This window comes from Hemicordylus capensis, chromosome 5, assembly GCF_027244095.1.
Source record: "Hemicordylus capensis ecotype Gifberg chromosome 5, rHemCap1.1.pri, whole genome shotgun sequence".
Taxonomy (NCBI): Eukaryota; Metazoa; Chordata; class Lepidosauria; order Squamata; family Cordylidae; genus Hemicordylus; species Hemicordylus capensis.
The window spans coordinates 206404209-206426600 of NC_069661.1; the positions used below are offsets into that span (position 1 = coordinate 206404209).

A 22392-nucleotide genomic window follows, 5' to 3' on the forward strand; every position below is an offset into this window, starting at 1 on the left:
CCTCTGCACTAATGCAGAGTTTTGCCAGAAGGCTTGGAGTGGGGAGTCTGAAAGCGGTGCTGTCCTTTTTCCTGTCCAGCTTCATTATCAGACTTTCCTCTCAGATTGTTAGCACCCATCCTATCTGAGAGACCCTTGTGTTAAAGAGGAGGCAACAACACAGAGAGAGACTTGCTCCATCACTACTGCACAAACGCTACTGAAACAGAGGTGGCCACAGGGATTGACAGTGGGCCTTGCAGATGTCTGAAGGTTCTGCACACTTATCACTGCAAAGGCCTCTAGAGATTCAGTTACTTTTCATGTCATCTCCCAGATCACAAGGTGTGCTTTATATGTTGCTGTGTCAGACACCACTTCAAACTTGGCAGGCACCCCATAAAAGCTGACATCTATGGATTTCTTTTGTTGCAGCCTAGGCATTCTCAGTATAATTCAAGAGGGAGATGTCCATTTTAGAATTTGATAAATCCTCTTTCTAAACTGCCTAGATGTCACTTGAATTGTCTTGAAATGCATGTGTAGTGATACCTTTGCAGCTGAGTTGATTGAGAAAGGGAAGGGCTTTTTAAATGAGATGGAAACTACATGGAATACCTGCATGGGTAATTTCTATATGGCCTTGTTATATTTAAATTTAATTTATATTTAAATGCAACCTCACAGAGAGATTATTTATTATTATTTTATTAAGGTTCACATGTCATAGTGTTTTGGAAAAGATAAAGACATTTTTTTAAAGAACATATTTAGCTTACATTATTAAAGTATGACAATATTATGTGGTATTTCTATCATCTTTTTCATTAAATTAAATGTATTTTACTACATCCATATATTTTAATGTAACTTGCTTTTAATTTTGAAGGCATTAGAAGATGTATTTAATAGGTCTCTACATCCAATCTGGATTTCAGTGTGTGAGCCACGGATTGTGAACAACTTAATGTTAGCCAAAATGCATTTCATTATTAGCCTTGCTGCAACATTAAATTGTGTTCCTGAAAAAGTGATGAAAACCACATATTGTTTGAACAGTGATATCTTACGGAAGTCAGGAAAAAATGCAGAGGCATACTTAAAAGGTACTGGTAACAAATGAAAGTATATCTTCATAACAAACTTTTCTTTGAACTGATTAAGGGTTTCTGGGCTCATAATGAAGGTTTAAAATGTCTAATGTTTGTGGAATAATTTCATTATCTTATATTATTATTTGCTCAACATATTTCCCTGCTCCAGCCTCAGATTTGCTCCAAAAATATCCAATTTCTCCCCCCGCCTCCAAACTGAGATAAAATTGAATAATTTTCTGAGCAAATCTGAGGCTTGGAAAATCTTGCCTCTACCCACTAAGCAGTCTTTCTGCCATACTCCTCCCATCTCCTTCAAGAACCACCTCCTTTACTTACAATTCCCAGGGCAGTGAGTAGGAACAGTGGTGGTTTTTTAGTTTAATTTCTTACTGTGGGAGGAAAAATACTAGTCCCAAGTACTTGGAAATACTACTAGTCCCAAGAACCCAGGCTTTTAATTAGATACTGTTTTAATTGTTTTAATTGTGTTTTAATAATTTTAACTGTTTAATTTTAATTGTTGAAATGTTTTAATCTTTTCTTGGTTGTTTTTATTGTTTTGTAAACCGCCCAGAGAACTTGCGTCTTGGGCGGTATGGAAATGTATTAAATACATAAATAAATAATAAATAACTCCTGCAGAGGGAAGGTTAATTTAGTGAGGTGAGATAAAAAGTTATGTTCCAGTATCAGTTTTAACAGCCTAGTATAGTTTTTAACAGCCATTACTTACCCCCGCTTGCTGCTCTCAAATCAACCATAAGAGTGGGAGTGGAGTCAGGAGGGCATTTTTCAGGGGAGGGTGTTGCTAGCAAATTTCTCTGAATAAAGAAGAATTTTGGTTGCTGGAAAACACTTATCTTTGAGTCATTGCTTCTTTGAGGTGATCTCTGTTAAACTCCAAATATATATATATATATATATATATATATATATATATATATATGTATATATATATTTTCCCCCCAGAGACCAAAACCTCAGAAGGTTGCTGATGATGTAACCAATACTTACACAACTACTGGCTGATAATATTTTGTTTCAAAAGGGCAAGCCCAGCTAACGTTAAAAGACTTTTAAGTTGCCTTGATTTCATTTGAAGAGTTAAACATATTTAAATATTTCTTATTGAATTTAAAATATCTTAAGAGGTCATGCACACAACCTCTTTTCTCAGAGTCAGGGAGGGATGGGGGGAAGGTAGGATCACTCCTGCCTTTCCCCACACGATCCGGGCTGAAGTCTACTTACTGCACCATGCTTACAGATGAGTGCCACTGCGGCGAGCAGCACAGCAGCAGGAAGGCCGGGGGAAGGACTACTGGCCTTTGGATATCCCACAATGCACTGCATGATGAGTGTGGTGCATTGGGGCATTCTTTCCTGATTTGGGCATATGTATACACATGACCCTGTACCTGGGGTAAAGGGCACACTTGTGCCCCTTAACCTAGGTTAAAGCCTGGAGTAATTCTTGGGATTACAGGGCATTCAGCGCTGGGATTGGCACAGATCCCAGCACTTCACACAGGCAGCCAAACCCAGGCAGGTCTGCCCAAGCCAGGGTTTGACTACTCATGTGAACAGCCTCTAAATGTTCTTAACTTTGGCTGGTTTGTTCCTGTATTTTTAATTATTAGAATTTTAGAACATGTATAATTAAAGATCTGGATTGTGATCTGTTGCACTGATAAGAGTGGGTTCTGCACCTACGCGGAGCCATTCAGGCAGAATTGACTAGCTCCTCGAAGGACTTAGTCTTACCCCCTGCACATGGTGCACTTCCTTAATTTGGGTGGGCTAGCGTTTTCTACTCAGTTCCTTTCTGACTGCCATTGTGTCAGCACCTAAGACAGTGAGCTCCTCAGTTGGAACTTTTTCCTGTGGAAAAGAAAGAGACAATACCTTATTTTACTCCTCTGACTCGAACCTGACTTTACTGTTCTTTAGCTAATCTTTGAAAACAACAACAGACAAATGGATGGATTCTTTCGGCTACGGCTTGGATTGATGGATGGGAAGAGCATAACATGTCCACCTGCAAAATTGTCATAATCCTATCAGGCTAATCTAGAGCTGTGTATCAGCAGACAAAGCGTGAAGTAGGTAAAGGATCAAAAGGAGAATGTCAGAGCCAAGCAGTAAACAATATCCAAACCAAAGCCAGTCTGAGTCGTTACAATATCCAGTTGATCAAACCAAGTCCAAGTCGAATTCCACAAACAGAGTCCAAACGGTTCAGAGACAAAGCACAGTCAAAAACAAGCAGGAACACAGCTGGATAGCTCACCAACGTACGATGTTGCTACCAGCAATGCAGCTGAGGCGAAGCCATCTTAAATAGGCTGAAGCCATGTGCTTTCGATCATGGGTCCCTGACTCAGCAGCTCTTCTTGTTAGTCGAGCCATTCTGTGCATGTGTCTCCTTATCTCCTCCTGTCTCTTCGACTGACGCCTCTCTACAGCTGATATCGGCTGAGCCTCCTCCACAGGAGCTGTCGTACTAGGCTCTGTTTCTTTTTCAACGTCCCGTGAGTTGGTCCCACTTGCCTCTGCAACTTCTTGCCTTTGAAGCTGCTGCACTCCCTCCTCCGCTGTCACACTGCCTGTCTCCTCCTCATCCTTGGAGTCTGATAGCATGCCCATGACAAAAATATGCTCGGCTTGCTCTTGCCAAATGTGAAAAATAGAGCACTCTGCCTTTGAGCCATGCTGTATGATGAGGCGCTCCATTCTGGCACGCCAATGCCCCATTCACCTGCTGACCAGTGATCCCTCTAAGGCATGCGCATGTGCGCGTGCTCACACTTTTAAAAATGTCTGCTCAGTTAATTTTAGGAACATAGGAAGCTGTCATATATTGAGTCAGATCATTGGTCTATCTAGCTCCGTATTGCCTACCCAGACTGGCTGCTGCTTCTCCAAGGTTGCAAGCAGGAATCTCTCTCAGCCCTATCTTGGAGATGCCCAGGAGGAAACATGCTCTTCCTAGAGTGGCTCCATATCCAAAGGGGAATGGAGTGCTCACACATCAAGTCTCCCATTCATATGGAAGCAGGACGGACCCTGCTTAGCTAAGGGGACAAGTCATCCTTGCTATCACAAGACCAGCTCTCCTTCCACTCAGGTTGAATCCCACTCAGGTTGAATCAGGAAGACCCCATTCTGAATGTTTGTGTGCACACACTGCCTTGATACTGCCACTGAGATCAAAATTCATTCACAAAACAAATAGTGAGAACACTGCTACCAATGTGCCCATTTGACGTTGAGCATGGCGTTGATGTCAAAATCGAGGACTGTGGAGGTGCAGTCAAAATCCTCGACTTGGAATGCCATGACATTGGAATTTGGTACTCCTTTTAAGACTCTGAACTGCCTTCGGACGTGACACACTGCAAGTGCCACAAGTCTTGGCACCGTGAGCAGGACACTGAAGGAGCACCTCCTTCGAAGAAACATTGGGATAAGGGCACTAAGCCTCGGCATGAAGAGCTTGCAACCATCTCTCAGTTGACACCATCTCCTACTGGCCATCAGTTGATGCCAGGACATTCTCCAGTTCAGCCTTGGATGTCGATCTTGACATCATGGGCATCCTTTGACTTTGATGACGATGCCCGCTTCGATACCAACTTTGATGTCTATGATTCGGCACCGTGACTGATTATGTCTCCTGCCAAGACCCCATTGCAATCTCCCTCTCCAGCATCTCAGCCCCAAGGTGGGGGTCCCCACCCTTCAACATCACCGGTTATTTTCAGTGTCAGTGTTGGTGACAAGGATCTGGATCCTGGTTTGGGCCCTGGTGACGCTCAACATCTTCTCAATATGCTTGATTCCAACAAAAGCACTCTGTTGGCCTCGACATTTTATGGCCTCGCCATGGGCTCAATGCCAATGATGGTGTTTTGGCTCTGTCAGTGCCGAAAACACCTGGAATGTTGCCAGCTGCACTCCTTTGGTCAGCTCATTCGACACCTTCAGCCTTTCAAGCTCTCCGCTGGATATTGATGCATGTCTCTGCTATGCAAACCGACAGACCATGTCCCTGGAGGGCAGCGAGGGATTATTTTTCCAGCCTGGGCTTTGTTCAGGAAGGGGGTCAGGGTGATGCGTCTCTTTCGACTCAACCTCTTCCAGGTCTCCTGCAGGACTATCATTACTATAGGCTCTGGAAGCTCCAACATCAGGCTTCATCTGTTATGGTCCCCATAGCCAGCCATGTGACTCCTCCTCCAGAGGATTCCAAACCTGTCCCTATGGTGGTTTCAATGGCTACTCAGGTCACTCCTTCCAGGTGTGACCCCGCCCTGGTGGTGCCTCCTGATACGGTCTGCCTTGCCTCTATATCTATGCAGACTGTAGGAGCCCCAAAGGCTCCTCCACTGAAGAGTCAGCCTCCTCAAACAGTGACTTTGGACACTACCTCTTCTATGACACAGACTGCCCCAAACAAGAAGGGACCTACCCCTTTGGCTCCAAAGACAGTCATATTTACAGATGACTACGACTCTGATTCTTCAATGTCCGGTTCCTCCGATTCTTCGGAGCACCCAGATGATCCTCCTGTCAAGGTGATTCCCAGGGAGGATATCTCCCCAAATGAGGAGATGTGATCCTATCACCACCAGATCAGAGACATGGCTGCAGCGCTGGGTTTACAGCTCAAGAAACAAAGACATGGATGATCCAGTATATAAATTTCTCAATTCAACGCCTACCATACAACCGATGCACCTTCCTAACCTCCTGGCGATTACCAAAGCTGCTATGTCTGCATGAGAGGTTCTCCATACTTCTGCCCCCACTTCCAAATGCCTGGAAAACTTGTACAGCATCCAGGAGGAAGATAACGATTTTCTGCTGAAACATCCATCTCCCAATCCTGTAGTTGTGGCCTGTACTTCTTCCAAGACCAGGAGGAGGCATGACATCCCGGAGGACAAGGAGGGTCACAAGTTAGATGTAATTGGTTGCAAGATTTACTCAACCTCTTTTCTTGCAGTTGAAATTGAAAACTACACTGCGTGTTTTGCTAGGTACTCCCACTCTCTGTGGGATTCTCTATTAATGAACAAGTTGATTTGTCTCCAGAGGAATTCTTGCCTAAGTTTAATGATATTTGTGCCTCAGTGACCCTCCTTACTAGGCAACAATTGAGCAATGCCAAACACCTGGCAGAAACCGAGTCACTCACTTTGGCGACTGTGGAGGCGTGCGTGGCTGTGGTCCACTGTTCTCCAACCAGACATGAAAGACAGAGTGGAGAACTTACCATTTGATGGAAATGGTCTTTTCTGTGACTCCACAGACTCCACCATAGAGACCATCAAAAAATCCAATTTCATGGCAAAAACATTCATGGCGCCTTCCCAGAATTACACTTCCAAGTACCGTTCCTTCGGCAGACGACAATATTCTTACAAGCAATCAGAGAAGAAAGACTACCACAAGCCTAATCAACACTTGATAATTCCTTGGTTTTTTATTGAAAAGTTCCCTTCAATAGGAAACTTTTCAATAAAAAACCAAGGAATTCTCAAGGCCTGCACCCAAAAGCCACCGAGAAACAGCATGCTTGATTTTGTGGCCTGTCTTCTGGAAAAATCTTTCCAAGAGTTCCCAATACCAACTTTCAACATTCAGTTCATCTTATCCGCCCCCAACATCAGGCTGGCAAGTAATGCCTTAGCATGACACAACATAACATTGGACTGTTGGGTCCTTCGCATAGTCCAGACGGGCTATATGATAGAATTCACAATTCTACCATCATTCAACAGGATCAAGTACACACTAGGATCCCCACTGCTGATGGAGGACATTCAGGCTCTCTTGGACAAGGAGGCGATCTCACTGGTTTGGTGGACAGATCAGTGGTGGGGTTTTTACTCCCACTACTTCCAGGTCCCCGAGCAGGACGGAGGCCTGTGGCCAATCATGGACCTACAGTGGCCGAACTGTTACATGGATGTGTGCAAGTTTCGTATGGTTACATTGCAGATCATCCTTCCTCTCCTTCACGGGGAGGAATGGTTCGCGACATTGGATCTCCGAGGTGCGTACGTCCACATCGGGATCCAGCACAGCCACAGGCAGTACCTCAGCTTCACAGTGGGGCACTGGATCTATCAGGACAACATCCTGCTATTTGGTTTGGCTACAGCGCTCCATGTATTTACAAAATGCATGGCTGTGATCATAGCACACTTCCAGTCGCAGGGGTTGACAGTTTATCCATTCCTTGATGACTTTGGCAAGCCGGAAGGAAGACGAGTTAGCTTCGCAGGTCTTGACAGTCCTGAACCTGCTCGAGGATCTGAGCTTCCAGGTCAAATGGATGAAGTCCATACTACAGCCAGTGAAGAAGACAGACTACATCGGGGCCATTCTCAATGCAGAATCGCGACAGGCTTTTCTGCCCAAGGAACGCTTCCTGCACATCAAGGCCCAGATAGCTGCCTTTGTGGCACAACACCCTCAGAGAGTGCATGAAGTACAGAAACTGCTAGGGCTCATGGCGTCGCGCACCTCCACTGTACGTTATGCCAAGCTATGACTCAGATGTCTTCAACTCTGGTTTCTCTCAGTTTTCCAACCCAATGTGGATAGCGTGCATAAGCAGCTGACAGTTCCTTCTCCAATCTTGCTTTCCTTCTAATGGTGGACGAAGGAAGCCAACCTGCTGTCCAGAGTCCCCTTCCAGGTACCCCAACTGAATGCCTGGGTCACACCGGATTCTTACTTATGGGGCTGGGGAGCCCACTGTGGGGATCTCCAAGTGCAAGGACTGTGGTTTCCGCTCTAGCACCAGCTGCATATAATCTTTTTGGAACTTCTCGCAGTCTTTCAGGTGCTGAAGTTTTTCCAGCTATCCCTGAAGGGCAAGGTGATCCAAGTCAGCAGGGAGGGACAGTGTCCCACTCCCTTTGTATGCTGAGCCTGCAGATCTGTAATTGGGCAATAGAACAACATATGACTTTGACTGCAATTCACATCAAAGGTGTAGAGAACACTCTAGCACACCACCTCAGCAGATCACAAATCTACCTGCAACAGCACGAATGGGGAGTCGGTCTGCTGTACTTCCAAGTGTTGTTCAAAGCCTGAGGGACCCTGGATATTGACCTGTTTGCAATGTCAGAGAACAAAAAGTGCTCCCAGTATTGCTTGAGGGCTGGAATAGGTCACAACTCCAGAGGGGATGCCTTCCAATTCACTGGGCTTGGAAATTTCTATACATCTTTCCCCCTTTCCCTCTATTGAACAGGGTTCTGGCAAAAATCCTGCATGAGTTTGCAAACTGCATATTGATTGCTCCATGGCCTCGACAGCCATGGTTTCAACAAGCCATGGTTTCAACAAGCACTCAGATTTTCCAAAGGTCACCACAGATTATTGCCTCAATGCAAGGATCTTCTGATACAAGAAGGTGACAGGCTCAGTCATCCCTACCTGAAAACTCTGAACTTGACTGCCTGGAGGATACTTGTGTCAACTACAACAACAAATGGAAGTGATTTGGGGTGTATGCACAGAAGCACAGCTTCCTGACTCAGGCTGCTACTTCTTGCCAAGTCTTGTTATACCTTGCAAACCGAAAACAGAAGAAGCTGGCCAACATTTCCATCAAAGTCCATTTGGCGCCATTTCTGCTTGCTATCCTGGATGGGACGGAAAGACAGTTTTGTCACGTCGAGAATCAAAGAGGTTCCTAAAAGGTCTAAACAGCCTCTACCCACCTATCCATCGACCTACTGAACAGTGAAGCCTATCTCTGGTTCTGTCAGCTTTAACAGTCTCCATTTGAGCCCATGGTAATGGCCCTTCCTAAACTTGTGATGCTAAAGACAGCCTTTCTGTTGGCCATAACGTCGGCCCGACAGGTGAGTGAATTAAATGCCCTTTGCATTGATGACCCCTATGCTCAATTTCATGAAGACAAGGTAGTGCTTCACTTGGACCCAGTGTTTAGGCCTAAAGTGGTTACAGACTTCCATATCAACAGCAGCATTGTCTTGCCTACCTTCTTCTGAAATCCCACGATGGCTCTAAAATGGTCACTGCATTCCTTGGATGTGTGGCATGCACTCCTATTCTACTTGAATCTGACCAAGCCCCATAGGTAGACAAAATGACTTTTTGAGGGTTATAAGGGAAAGTGAAAGGTTGCCAAATTTCTAGACAAAGACTATCCCACTGGATTGTGGAACTCATTTTCTTGGCATACAAGCACCAAAAGGTGGAGCCCCCAAAGACCATACGGGCTCACTCTACTAGGGCTTATGCTACCTCTGCCACCCATATTGCTGGCATTATGCTCAATGACATCTGTACAGCAGCAACTTGGTTCTCTGAGCATACCTTTGTTATGCACTACACCTTGGACCTTCACTCTGCAGCTCAGGCCAATTTTGGGAGGGGTGTGCTGAAAAGGGTGTTACCTTAGCATGCTACACCCACTTCCAGGCTGACAGTTCATTAGTCACCCACTCTTATGAGAGCACTAGATCATGATCCAGATAAACAGGTTGTTCACCTGTAACTATTGATCTGGAAGTGATCCGTTGCAGTCATAAGACACCCCCCCCCCCGCTGGCCCCACTGCAGTATGTGAAGTGGCAATACACATGTTTACAGAGTAAAAAATGTTGCTTACCTTATCAAACTGTGAACTGGATCTGTACGATGATTGAATCAAAATGTTGATCCTTCAGGAATTGAGAAGAAAACACTAGCCTGCTCAAACTAAGGAAGTGCACCACGTGCAGGACTAAGCACTTCGAGGAGCTAGTCAATTCTCACTCACTCATGACTACAATGCAGAACCCACTGTTATAACTGCAATGGAGCACTTCCAGATCAATAGTTACAGGTGAGCAACCTGTTTTTTCAAATTTATTTTCAGTGCTCTCAGAGTCAAACCCTGTGTGCCACTCCAAAATGTATGAGCTATTCTAGCTTAAGATAAGAGGCATAGATGTAGAAAAGAAAGGCTGCCTTTATAAGAGCTCTGCCTTTTCCTTTAGTCTTCCAGTTGTCTTCTGTCTCAGCAGAAAGTAGCATGCTATGTGCGAAGCAGGTGTTTGTTTTTACTTTCTCATGTTGCTTCTGGCCTTCTGATTCTTGTCTGCCTAATCTGGAACTTGGACTTGAACTGTTTTCAACCACACATTTTGCTTCCCGATTGTTGCCTGCCTAGTTAGAATAGCAGCCCTTTTGACTAAACCTTCCTGCTCTGGCCCCTTGATCCTTGTCGGCCTGTGACCCAGATCCCATTACTCCTGATCCTGTGCCCTGACACTGACTCTCTCATCTCAAGTCCAAAGATTCTTGACTTGGTAGGAAGAGACAGACATGGCCAGAGCACAGACAGATATTTGCTAACCATCAATGCTTATCTATGGGGAGTCACTCCAGAATCCTATTCTGAACATCAACGCTGGTCCTCTGCCAAACTGTTTCCTCTCATTCATGTGCCGGAGCTTTGGATGCGCTGGAGCCTCTCATTCACTCATCTGTTCAAGGGGGGCAAAGACCTAGTTCAATCAGACAATAAAAATTGTGGTCTGTATATATACAAGCAAGGCGAGAACCAACTCTTAACAGACTCCAGGGGGAATTATGTCTACTGTTCTCCTGGGTGCAGTTATATCTGTCTTTCATCACTGCCTGTCATGTCAAAAGTACCCTTGGTTTTCAGATGGATTGGTTAAATTGTCACAGTCCAGATGCAAATAAGTAACTGTCAAGGAGAAAACCTTTGAAGGCATTGTTTGATGTTTCTGAAGAGTGAATTTCTTTTCCTTAAGATACAAAAGGCAGAAGGAACTGTTCTTCAGCGAACTGGGGGATCCACTGGTGTTAAGAACAGGTGCTGTTATCTTAGAATTCACTTAAAAGGTCTTTAATATGCATTTGCACCTCCGTTGACCCTAGGCAAAGTGCTTTGCAAGATGAATATGAAGAAGGCTCCAGTGATATTAATTGATTTGTATTGGCCTCCCAGACTGTAGTTTCCTAAGGTGCAGTAGCTGAGTATGGTTAAGCTTCTAGCTTTGCAGATAAATATCTCTTGGGAAGTTCCACCCTAGACTCAACCGAAGCCTGCAGACGTTGTGGCAAGAGCCCCCCACAGACCCACCTTTGACATGACATGTCGAGGCACACTCTCTAGTCAGGAGCTGGTGAGAGCCAGCTGAGCTGGAAATGATGCTGGTGCAATAGAACACATTGTCAGAGCATCTCAGGCAGTCTGGACTGCTTGCCACACTACAAGTGGGAATTTACGCCAATGACGAATATTTATATAGCATTTTTCAACCAAAACAAACAAAACAAATATTTATATTCTGCTTTTCAATGAAAGTTTCCAAAGTGGTTTACATAGACAAACAAACAATAAATAAAATGGACCCCTGTCCCCAAAGGCCTCCCAATCTAAAAAGATACATAAAATGGACACCAGCAACAGTCACTGGAGGTACTGTGCTGGGGGTGGATAGGGCCAGTTACTCGTCCCCTGCTAAATAAAGAGAATCACCACGTTCAAAGGTACCTCTTTGCCAAGTTAGCAGGGATCAACCAATGTTCTCAAAGCACTTTACATAGATATAAAGCAACCAACAAATAAATAAATGACTGACTCCCTGTCCGCAAAAGGCTCACAATTTACAAGAGAAACATAAGAGAGACACCAGTAACAGCCACTGGAAGGATGTTGTGCTGGGGATGGGTAGGGCCAGTTGCTCTCCCCCTGCTAAATAAAGAGAATCACCACTTCTAAATGGTGCCTCTTTGCTCAGATAGCAGGGGATGATTGGGGAAAGTTTATTTGGATCAGGGGGCAGGCACAAGGATCATTGGGATAGATGGGATGGCAGAAAGAAGAAATGGGTGAGGTTGAGCAGAAAAAGAAGAGCAAGGGATGGCTGGCTCGTAACCTAGAGGAGCAGCCAGAAGAGCAATCCCACAGGGAGCAGGATCATGATGTCAAAAAAACCTTCTCCTCTCACTATTGAAACCCCAGGGAACTCACAGACTTAAACATGGGATACCCTCACAACCACGGGTTATGCTTCTCCTGACAATACTGATATCTCCTATCAAATCCTATGAGGAATGAACGAAGGAGCTGAATACTTTTAGCCTGAAGAAGAGAAGACTAAGGTGTGAAAAAGACATCTTCAGATATCTGAAGGACTATCACACAGGAGGAGTGCACTTGCAATCTGCTGCTCCTGAGGACAGGTTTGGAACCAACAAGTTGAAATTACAAGGAAGCAGATTTAGGCTAGACATTTGGAGGAAAAATGTCAACGAAATAAGTCTTTAACCTCTGTAGCGTCCACTCAAACGTGTCCCTCTTTTCAAGAGCAACCTGAAAAGGTTATGGTTATGATGCAAACTCAACTTAAGTAAAACAAAAGTCCACTGAAACACAGACTCTGCCACCACCAACATATGATCCAGTGCTTCCTGCTTCCCTGGCTCCTCAGTCAACGGTGCACTCACAGCCCGACAGTCATCACGGTTTCTCAGACTTCAAGTCTGACCCAGACACTGCAGACATCCTACCAGACCTCTCTCCGGATGTAGCAATGCCCTGTCATGTCTCGCCAACGGAGGAAATAGAGGCATATCATGTCCAGATTAAAGAAATGGCAGAGGCTTTGGGCCTAGATTTAAGGACTCAGACTGTGACCATTGATGATCCGGTCTATCATTTTATGGCCAAGTCCACTGGTTGTGGAAGGGCCAGAAGCAGTTACCCTTCCAGTCCTCCCAGTGATCTCGAGGGCAGCACAAAGTGCTTGGGAAGTTGTCCATACTTCTACGCTGACTTCTAAGGGACTGGAGCGTCTTTAGCGAGTGCAGGAGAATGAGAATACATATCTGCACAAACATCCTGTGCCCAATTCTTTAGTAATTGACTGTGCAACTACTTCGAAATCAGGCCACCATCATACGACTCCTGCAAATAGAGAGGGGAGAAAATTAGACATAGTGTGCAGAAATATGTATTTAACAGCTTGTTTATCAGTTAAAATTGCCAGTTACTCCGCCTGCACGGCAAAATACAATCACTCACTCTAGGAAACAGTAGATCTAGATACACTCTCCCAAGAAGAGCTTAAACTGTGTTTCAAGCAGGTCGTGGCAAAATCATCAGCACTGACTCGACAACAGCTGAGTGCAGCAAAACACCTTGCAGAATCTGAATCCAGGGCCATGGCTGCGGCAGTTACCTTAAGGCACCATGCCTGGCTCAGATCAGCCTCATTGCAAAATGATATGAAGGACAAAATAGAAGGAATAGTGTCCTATTCCAGACTCGGACACCTATGATATGGGTGACAACAGATACCTCTTTAACAGGTTGGGGAGAACACTGCAACAGCAGCAAGGTCTAGGGGCAATGGGCCTACCACCAGAAGCGGCTCCATATTAACTGCAAGGGGAGGAGGAGGAGCTGCCGGATATCTTCCTCTGGCCGTGGCAGCACCGCCCCCAGCTGCCCCTCAACCGCGAACCAGTTTGAGGTCAAACCAGTTCGCACATCCCTACTCAAACTCATCTGTTAAGAACAGAAATGTTTGGCAAATACATACATGGAAAAGGATGACAACCAAAACTTTGCCCTTGTCTAGTTTTAAGTAAGTGAAAAATTCTGGAGGCCATTGTTAAGAAATGAGTTGATTTATTTTATGTTGGTGTGGTTGAAGTTTTTTACTTGTATGTTGGTGTGGTTGGGTGTTTGTTTTTTTTAAAGTTTTTGACTTTATACCCTTTTCAAAGTTTTTTTGAAGTTACCCTTTGTGCTTGCTGCTATAGACATTTCACCTGGGAGACTTGAGGAAGGGCCAGAGCACTTCTAGCGACAGTCCATCTTATTTTACATGTTGGCCTCCTAGTTAGATCTGGGAATGTCCATGGATTCTGGAGTGGCACAAGAAATATTAAAAAGGACAATGCACAGCTAAGGACACAATTGTTGGCTTTTTTCCAGTGCTGCTTTGTTTTGTTTGATGGCATAAGAATTGAAAACATACTTTCTTTTTACAAAGGTTTTTTACCAGGGACATCAAATGCAAGTGGAAAGCGAGACCCAAGTGTCATGATTGTGGAACTTGAAAAACTTAAAGATTCGTTAAATATGCCTACACTAAAGGTAATAATATAATTCAGGTTATAACCAGATATAGTCCCCACAATTAATAAAATAACATTTGTCCATGTTACAAGCAGTTTTTCCTTCCAGATATAGGAAACCAATTAAAAAATAGACTTCGGCTGTTGATTGTTGGCTTAGGCTGTTAGTGACTGTAAATCAAGGTTGTTCAGTCATTACTATGAAGTATATTTGGTTTCACTCATCTGCTTCAAGACAAAATCTTATATGAGCACATAACTCAAACTGGTTGTACCATGGAAGTTAGAGGCTGATTTTATATTTGAGTATAGGGCAATAAATGTTGTATCCAACCAACTTTTGCTATATGCAAAAGCTAAGGATCTATTATGACACAGGTGTAAAGTAAGAAATAATTATGACATCACTATGGGTCAATGTTGGGTACTGAATGGGCCTACAACAGTAAACAAGATATAGGAAATATTTTTTATGTGAATAATTACATGTGTTAAAAAAGCGAGGTGTTATGCAACCAGTCAAGGCTGGCCCAAGGATTTCTGGCATCCGGGTGATCCCTGGCTTTGCATTCACCATTCCTTTTGCCCATGTGGCACCCCTCCCCACCCATGAGGATGGGTGCCTCCCATCGTCCATGCAGACAGGCAATCCCCATCCCCTGCCAAGCCACCCGCTTGCTCTCCTTGCCACTCTCCCTCCACCTGCCGCTTCCTTGAGCCAGGCTGTCAGTGCCCTTGCTCACTTGGCGCCCTATGCGACCACGTTGTTTGCCTAGTGGAGAGACTGGTCTTAACCCAGTCATTAAGATGACTATTATGTAGCCATTGTAATGAGTGTCCAGGATGCAAACTTTGCACCTTTCATACCCATAATATCATACATAACATTTAAGTCCTGTTGATTCCAGTGATGAAGAGGCACCTTTTTGTTTTGAATGTTTGTTTATAACTAACGGCCAAACAGTGTTATGCTAAACATAATTTTTCTTGTATGTTTGTCTTAACTTAAGTGGCAACTGCGGGGAGGCCCAGTCAGGATGGGGATCACAGTGCATGGAAAGAAATAATTAATCCTTTCCTCTGGTGCTTCATCTATAATGAAAATTGCGTCCATGAAACTGCTGTTTGCCTTGGATTGAGAAGCTGCCACTGACACCAAATTCTTGCGGCAATAATTATGAATAGGGGGTGTAGTAGGCAGCCAGCCAGCAATTGTAGGGTTAACACAGAAGGTGGTTTCCGCTTGATTGACAGTCTGAAGTCCCCAGGGGATCACCCAATTTGTTAACAAGTTGGATGGGTCTAGAGGGCTCCTGGGTGACTTCTGGGAAGAAGCAGCATGTGCCCAGGTGACAGAGGAAAAATGGAGACATGCCAAGTTTTCTCAGGGTAGGTTCTGCAAGTCCTTTGGGGTCAGGGTTGCAGGTTTTGGTCCTAAGTCCTGGTGAGGTCCAAAGAAAGGATGCCAGGGCATATGGCTTTGGAAGTTTAGACTTGGGAGAAAGTGTTACAGTAAGACTTGCTTTAGAAGTTATTTTCTTGTGTGTGTGTGGCTTTGTATACCCAAGTATCTGCTTTTTGTAATTAACTATCCTCAGCAGCAGCCTAGTAAATGATTAGTACCCCCTGAGAACATCAGGGCATTTTGGAAATCTATTGTAACCACTACAAAGCTATTCTTATCTGCAACAGAAGACTGCCTATTTTTGTAGTAAACTAATAAATTGGTTTCCTTGTTTTTAACAAGCCCTGTCAGAGTGTTTGACTGACTCTGGGAGGAGGGGAGGGAAAGCCTCTAATTCACACAGGCCCAAACAGGACTGCAAAGCCTGCTATTTCCCCACTTAAAGATAAGTGGAACCTCATCTTTTTTTAATATTTGCATGCTAGAAAAGTAAAGAGGGGACTGGAAGTTTTTAACATTTCTCTTCCAGTCAGAGATAACTCTGCTAACTAAGGCGTGTTTGGTGGCAGCAAGACAATCTATCAGAGATTCCTTTGAATTAATTTCTAAATCCCAGTCAGCTCACCAGGGAGCCAGGAGAGGTGACTCAGTGATCATCCCTCTCTTGTGAGCAGGGCTTGATTGACTGGGGGTTTCTTACAGGGGGTATTTGTTGGGCACCACAGCAGAAGGATGAAGGGTTAAACACCCCAATCATGTACCCCATTATTCTGATCCTGATTGCCCCTGCAAACTTCAGTATTTTTAAAAAAAAGCACAACAGGGCCAAAAAGCACATTTAATTTAATGTGTAGTTTGATAGGTTTTTGAAACAATTTTTTCCTTAGTTCTTTATTCATGGTAAAGTGTGCCTTCAAGTTGATTTCGACTCCTAGTGCTCACAGAGCCCTTTGGTAGAATACAGGAGAGGTTTACCATTGCCTCCTCCCATGCAGTATGAGATGATGCCTTTCAGCATCTTCCTATATTGCTGCTGCCCGATGTAGGTACCAGCGGGGATTCAAACCAGTAACCTTCTGCTTGTTAGTCAAGCATTTCCCTGCTGCGCCACTTAAGGTGACTTATTCATGGTCAGTGATGTAATTTTTCTTATTTCAGGGAATTCTATTGGCAGAAGCTGAAGAAAGGATTAATTCCATTCTTGAAAACCTACAGAACAAATATGGCACATTGATCAATGAGTGTACAGCTGCAGAATTAGAAACTGTCATTGAAGCCAAGCTTCAGCTTGTAGTTATTGCTCAACAAAGACTTCAAACAGCATTCAGGTAAATAAGAAGGCTTATTTCAACTATTGCTACAGTTTCTGGCTTGTGGGTGATGATTGTTGTTGCTGTCTTTTTCTTTTTTAAATTTTTGAATGTATTAAAAATGCCCTATTTTATTTTTTAAAAAATAAAAACTAGTTGGAAGGGCAGTTGGTCACTGACATTGTGCATAATGTAACCAGTTAGCTTTTTTTGGTAAGCTGAGCTTATTCAGCATAGGACACACAAATCAAAATGGGATAATGGTCTGGAGATCTGAGCTTATGATTCTGCCATCCTGCATAGACAGGTAGGAGCGTTGGTACATGTGGCAAATGCATGCAATGACGATCATGGCCTAAACTGAAGGGAACCATGATTCCCATGTTGCCCAGGGTTGACAAAATGAAGAACAGGAAGGTCAGTGCAGGAAGTAGCTAGGTGGAGGAGGATGGGTTGGCCACTCCGCCATTTCTCTATCATTTACTATAGACATAAATTAAGAATTATATTAAGTTGCACTACTGCTGTTCTGGGTGTCATGACATAGGTTCAGAGAAAGAGGAAGAGGAGGGGAGGGAAAGAAGAAACCCAAGAAAGCCACAGGTACAAGACTCATAATTATCTCATCCTGAGCCATCTGGGGAAGCCATCACTGGAGACACACTTCTATGGATTCTTCCCCAGGAAGGAGGCAAAATCACCTTGGGAAGTGGAAACTTTACGCCATCTATCACCAGCCTAAGATTTCTTTCTTTCCAGCATCCTACAGTGTGGGCTTTGCTTTATTATGTTACAACTTGTGGTACAGGTCTGTTTATGCGGCCCAGGTCCAGGCTTCTGGCTGTTGTGTCTGCTTGGTTCCAGGAGCTTTTCCAGACAGGGCTTTTAGCTCACTTCTCCACTGGAATGGAGGCTGTGCAGCCACACATTGGCTGGATTCGTGCCGAAGTATGTGTGAGATATTGGGGAGCACTTCACACACGATTCAGGTTTTTCATTGCACATTAGAGCCTAGCCCAATTTATGTCTTGGGTTAAAAAAAAATCCGCTTTTTGTGTTGATTTTTGTTTGTTTTTTGCAAATTCACAGTAAACCTGCGGTAAAGCCTGCTGCCTGGGAAAGCTCTTGGTATTTTTCCACCAAATTGCTCTCTGTGCTTTATTTTGTATGTGCTACTGATTGGTACAGGATTGTCATCCAGAAGTTTGTTTTGTCTGTATTGTGTAATCAACAGAAATTTTAGAGCTGTCTCTAATTCCTTCCTGGAATTATTAAAGTGGAACAGATGTTTATAGTGTGTCAAATGTTCTGCCCCAAAGCCCCATTTGTTTTTATGCAGCTTGTTTCCAAATGTGTTCAGAATCCCAGTATTATATCCTTATCCTAAATCTGTCATAACTATTGTACTTAATGGAACTTGATTCAATGCTAATGTTATTAAAATTACCATTTGAGGGTGCTATCCAATAAAGCACAGAGCAATGTGCAGAGGATTTCATAGGTTTAATAGAACAGTGTTTAACCATGCTGCGCCAACCTCCCATCTGTGCATAAACACAGGCACGCTGTGCTAGTGCCTGTTTGAGACTGCAAAAACAGCAGGTAGGGAAGGAAATTGTCAGGTACTCAGTCAATGTTCCCTCCAAAATTTCACTCATGGTTGAACCAATGTGCTTTATGAATTTGCAAATGAATTGGGATCTGAACCCATTAGGATGTATGGAGGTTTCTGGATATTCTTCATCATGGTTTCTGTACATCATACTTGGGTTATGCACCTGCACAGAGCCATGATCTAGATTCTTCTAGAGCTTTGGCTTTTAGTAAACAGCCTGATGAAATAGAGCCTCACAGCTGGGCGTACTTTTTTTGAAAAAAGTGCTCAGAACAGTTGAAGGAAAAAAGTCAGCAGATGTCAATAATATTGCAGTGAAGTGCAGCTTGCTAACAATGAAGTTGGACTTAGCACTATACCACTGCCCCCGAAATGACAAGCTGGACCCTGACTTTTCAGGCATCCTCTGCCTCTGTGGTAGAGTCATCCTTGAGCTCAGGTGCCAACTCAAAAATTATAGGTCCAAAAAGGGCTGCAGACAGGACCATTCAATCATTTGGGAAGGAGGAGGGGCACTTGAAGGAGCTCTCTCTTGGTGCCCTCTTTGCCCCATCCCGCTGCACAGCCGTGTTGTATTAGAAGGTAAAAGGGGGAAATTTCCCCTTGCCTCCCCCTCAGCCATTGCTGCAGCCTCTGCCGCCCCCATCCTGCCATTCAGTGGCATTTTTAAGAAGGTGAAAGGGGGGACTTTCCCCTCGCCCTCCCCCACCCTCACTGCAGCCATCGCCCCCAGAGAGGGGTGGCCAAATTTAAGAAGCAGCAAAAATGGTCGCTCCTCAAATCTTGCCATTGTAGGCAAATGCCTGCTCTGCCTCTCCGTTAAGCTGCCACTGCCCTTGAGGGAGGGGCAAGGGGTACCCTTGTATGCCCTGCACCCTCCACAGCCCAGCGAGGCTTGTCTCTCTTGCCAAATGGTGGCTATGCCACTGGTTCCATCTTTTTGAGGAGGTTCAGTTTTCTGCATCTGCACTTATATGGTCTTATTGCCATGCTTTCCCATGTCCATCCCATTGTGAACCTTCATAAGGTAAATTTTCCAGTAGTAAAGTAGGTATCTTCCCAGAATATCTCATCTTGAATGGCTCAAGTCGTGGAAATCTATTAGCAAGTGAACTTCAAGCTTAACCAAATATGAGCCCATTAAAATTTGGCTTAAATGCAAGCTATAATTGTATATATATAAAAACACGTCTAGCTTTCATTCTTGTTGTATTTGCATGGATGAATTAAAGTTCAGTTTTAATGGCAGCTGATGTAGAATAGGGCAGTGCAACTTTGGCCTTCCAGCTGTTGTTGGACTACAGCTACCATCATTTCTGACTATTGGCCACTATGGGGATGATGGGGATTGTAGTCCAACAGCAGCTGGAAGGCCAAAGTTGTATAGCCCTGTTCTAGAATGATTGCATGAAAATATACAATATGTTAACTTGTTTAGGTTTAAATCACATTTTTTTCTTATTACAGTGCAGCTTTGGCCTTTTCTGCAGTAAAACTTCTTCAGGATGCAGATGTGTTCAAGAAGAAATGTAACTTATCACCAGATGCAGAGCAAATAGATAAGGTATATACTGATGTAGATGTTTACAAGTTTATGATGTAACACAGTCCTAAAAATTGGTAGAAGTGCTGTTGAAGTTAGAAAGCAGTGTTCTAGAATCTTCTTAGATATGTTGTGACTTTTATCAGGTTTTAGATTTATACAGAAGTATTATAAATGGTGCACTGTGAATCACATATCCAGTTTAACTAGAACTGGAACAAATATTTTCATAAATAACCTAATATAGTTGCTTTAGTTTATTCTGTTGTTAATAATACATTACACAGAACAATTGAACAATGAATCAATTAGCTTATTCTCCAAGAGTATTTTCCTGTGTCTTTTAGGCAAGTGAAGAAGGCAGTTATATTGAAGATTCTCACCTGCTTCACAACACAATAGCACGGGAACATTTGAATATACATTTGTGGCTGAGGTGTCGTTTGGCATTAGTGAAGGCAATTACAGCACAGGCACGAGGCATTGAAACAATGCAAGGTAATAGTTAATTCTAGAGCAAATCTGCTAGATTTTTTGGCTTGCACAGTCTAAGCCAACTTCATCATGGTTACCACCCTGTTCAGACAATTATTCCTACTTAGATAGCATTTGAATCTGGCTGCATCTTGCTGGCATTGGACATAAAATTATATTACTAAAAAGAATGTTAATCTCCTTTTGTTCATACATATATTGATGTGATGGAGAGCACTATGCAATAAGTCAAAAACGGCACACAGCATTTTGGTGCAGGGTTAAAGATGCTGATGGCTGACCAACTTCTGGACTATATGTATAGAACTTAACACATGGGCGCATATAGTAAAAGATTAGGAAATGTCTTGCTAGATCAGAGACCGTCCACCTAGTCCATTGTTCCAATTTCAACAGTGATCAGATAAATGCCCTGGAAGATGATGGCTATCCTTTGTTGACATCCTCAGCTCTGTTTTTGGATATTCCATTTTGCTGCCAGTTTAAAAGCCATTGATAGAACTATCTTCCTTGAATATGTTTAATTCCCTTTTTAAAGCCATCTGAACTAGTAGTAACGAGTTCCATAAGTTAATTAAGCATTTTGTTTAGTACTTTATTTTGTCTATTGCTATCCAGCTTCATTGGGTGACCCCAAGATCAAGTATTATGAGATATCGCTCTCTCCACACTATTCATAGTTTTACAAACTTCTGCCATGCCATCTCAAATCCAGTACATATCCCATCAATGTATATGTGGCCAGGAGTGTCTTTGCTCAGCTTCAGCTGGTGTGCCAACTGCAACCCTGTAACCCCTGATCTGGCCTCTGTCACCCATGCCTTAGTTATGTTGCATTTAGATTATTGCAACATGCTCTACATGAGACTGCCCTTGAAAAGTATTTGGAAATTACAGACAGTGCAGAATGTGGCTGCCAGATTGATTTCTGGGTTAATCATGTAGTGCACAAATTACACTGATTCTGAAGGCACTGCCTTGGCCTCCTATTTGTTTCCAGGTCTAATGCAGGGCACTGGTTATTACCTTTTAAGCCCTAAATGGCTTGGGCCCTGGATACCTTAGAGACTGCCTACTCCCTGCTGAATTTGCCCATGTGATTAGATCAACTGGGAGGGCTTTGCTCTGCATGCCAACACTTGTTGAGGCTCATTTGTTGAGCAGACAGGACAGGGCCTTATCAGTGATTGCCCCCAGACTGTGAAACTTGCTTATGGTTTTGATCAGCAGAGCTTCCTCTCTCCCAGCCTTTCAGAGGAATCTGAAGACCATCCTTTTAATAAAGGGTTTTGGCCAATGAGTGGCCCCCAGCTCTCTTTTTAATGTAGCTGTGTTTATGTTTTATTTTACCAGTATGTTTTTATTGAAGTTTTGTTATTGTTTTTATCTTGTTAACAGCCCTTGCATCTTCAGATGAAGGACGGTATTAAAGATAGATAGATAGATAGATAGATAGATAGATAGATAGATAGATAGATAGATAGATAGATATGTGGGGCTTGAGTGCCCCCCCACCCCGGTTTTGGTACCAGTATTCATCATTTTGTGCTTACATTGACATGTAATCTTCCATTTTGTTTTAATCCTCTATAATTTGGCATTTTGAAAAATGTAATTTCTTCCTACACCCCCCCCCCCCCGCTCATAAAAAGCAAAATAATCCCCTTGGCCATGCTCCTGGACTTCTGATTGCTTTGGGAAGAGGAGAGTGCTCAGTGTATTATGTCTATTCAATCTTCTCTGATTACATATTTGTTGACATCTTTTAAAATTAAAAAATGTTGGTGAAACAA

General features: G+C 43.5%; 1 protein-coding gene across 5 annotated transcripts in view; it reads left to right on the plus strand.

The window, feature by feature from the left end:
• Positions 1-22392, plus strand: part of CFAP54 (cilia and flagella associated protein 54) — a 264824-nt gene that overhangs the window by 180382 nt on the left and 62050 nt on the right. For all 5 annotated transcript variants that reach the window (XM_053252437.1, XM_053252439.1, XM_053252438.1 and 2 more), the window contains 5 exons: positions 869-1085; positions 14147-14250; positions 16795-16964; positions 20029-20125; positions 20452-20602. In XM_053252437.1, the coding sequence (XP_053108412.1) occupies positions 869-1085; positions 14147-14250; positions 16795-16964; positions 20029-20125; positions 20452-20602 (739 nt within the window). The remainder of the gene's footprint in view (positions 1-868; positions 1086-14146; positions 14251-16794; positions 16965-20028; positions 20126-20451; positions 20603-22392) is intronic.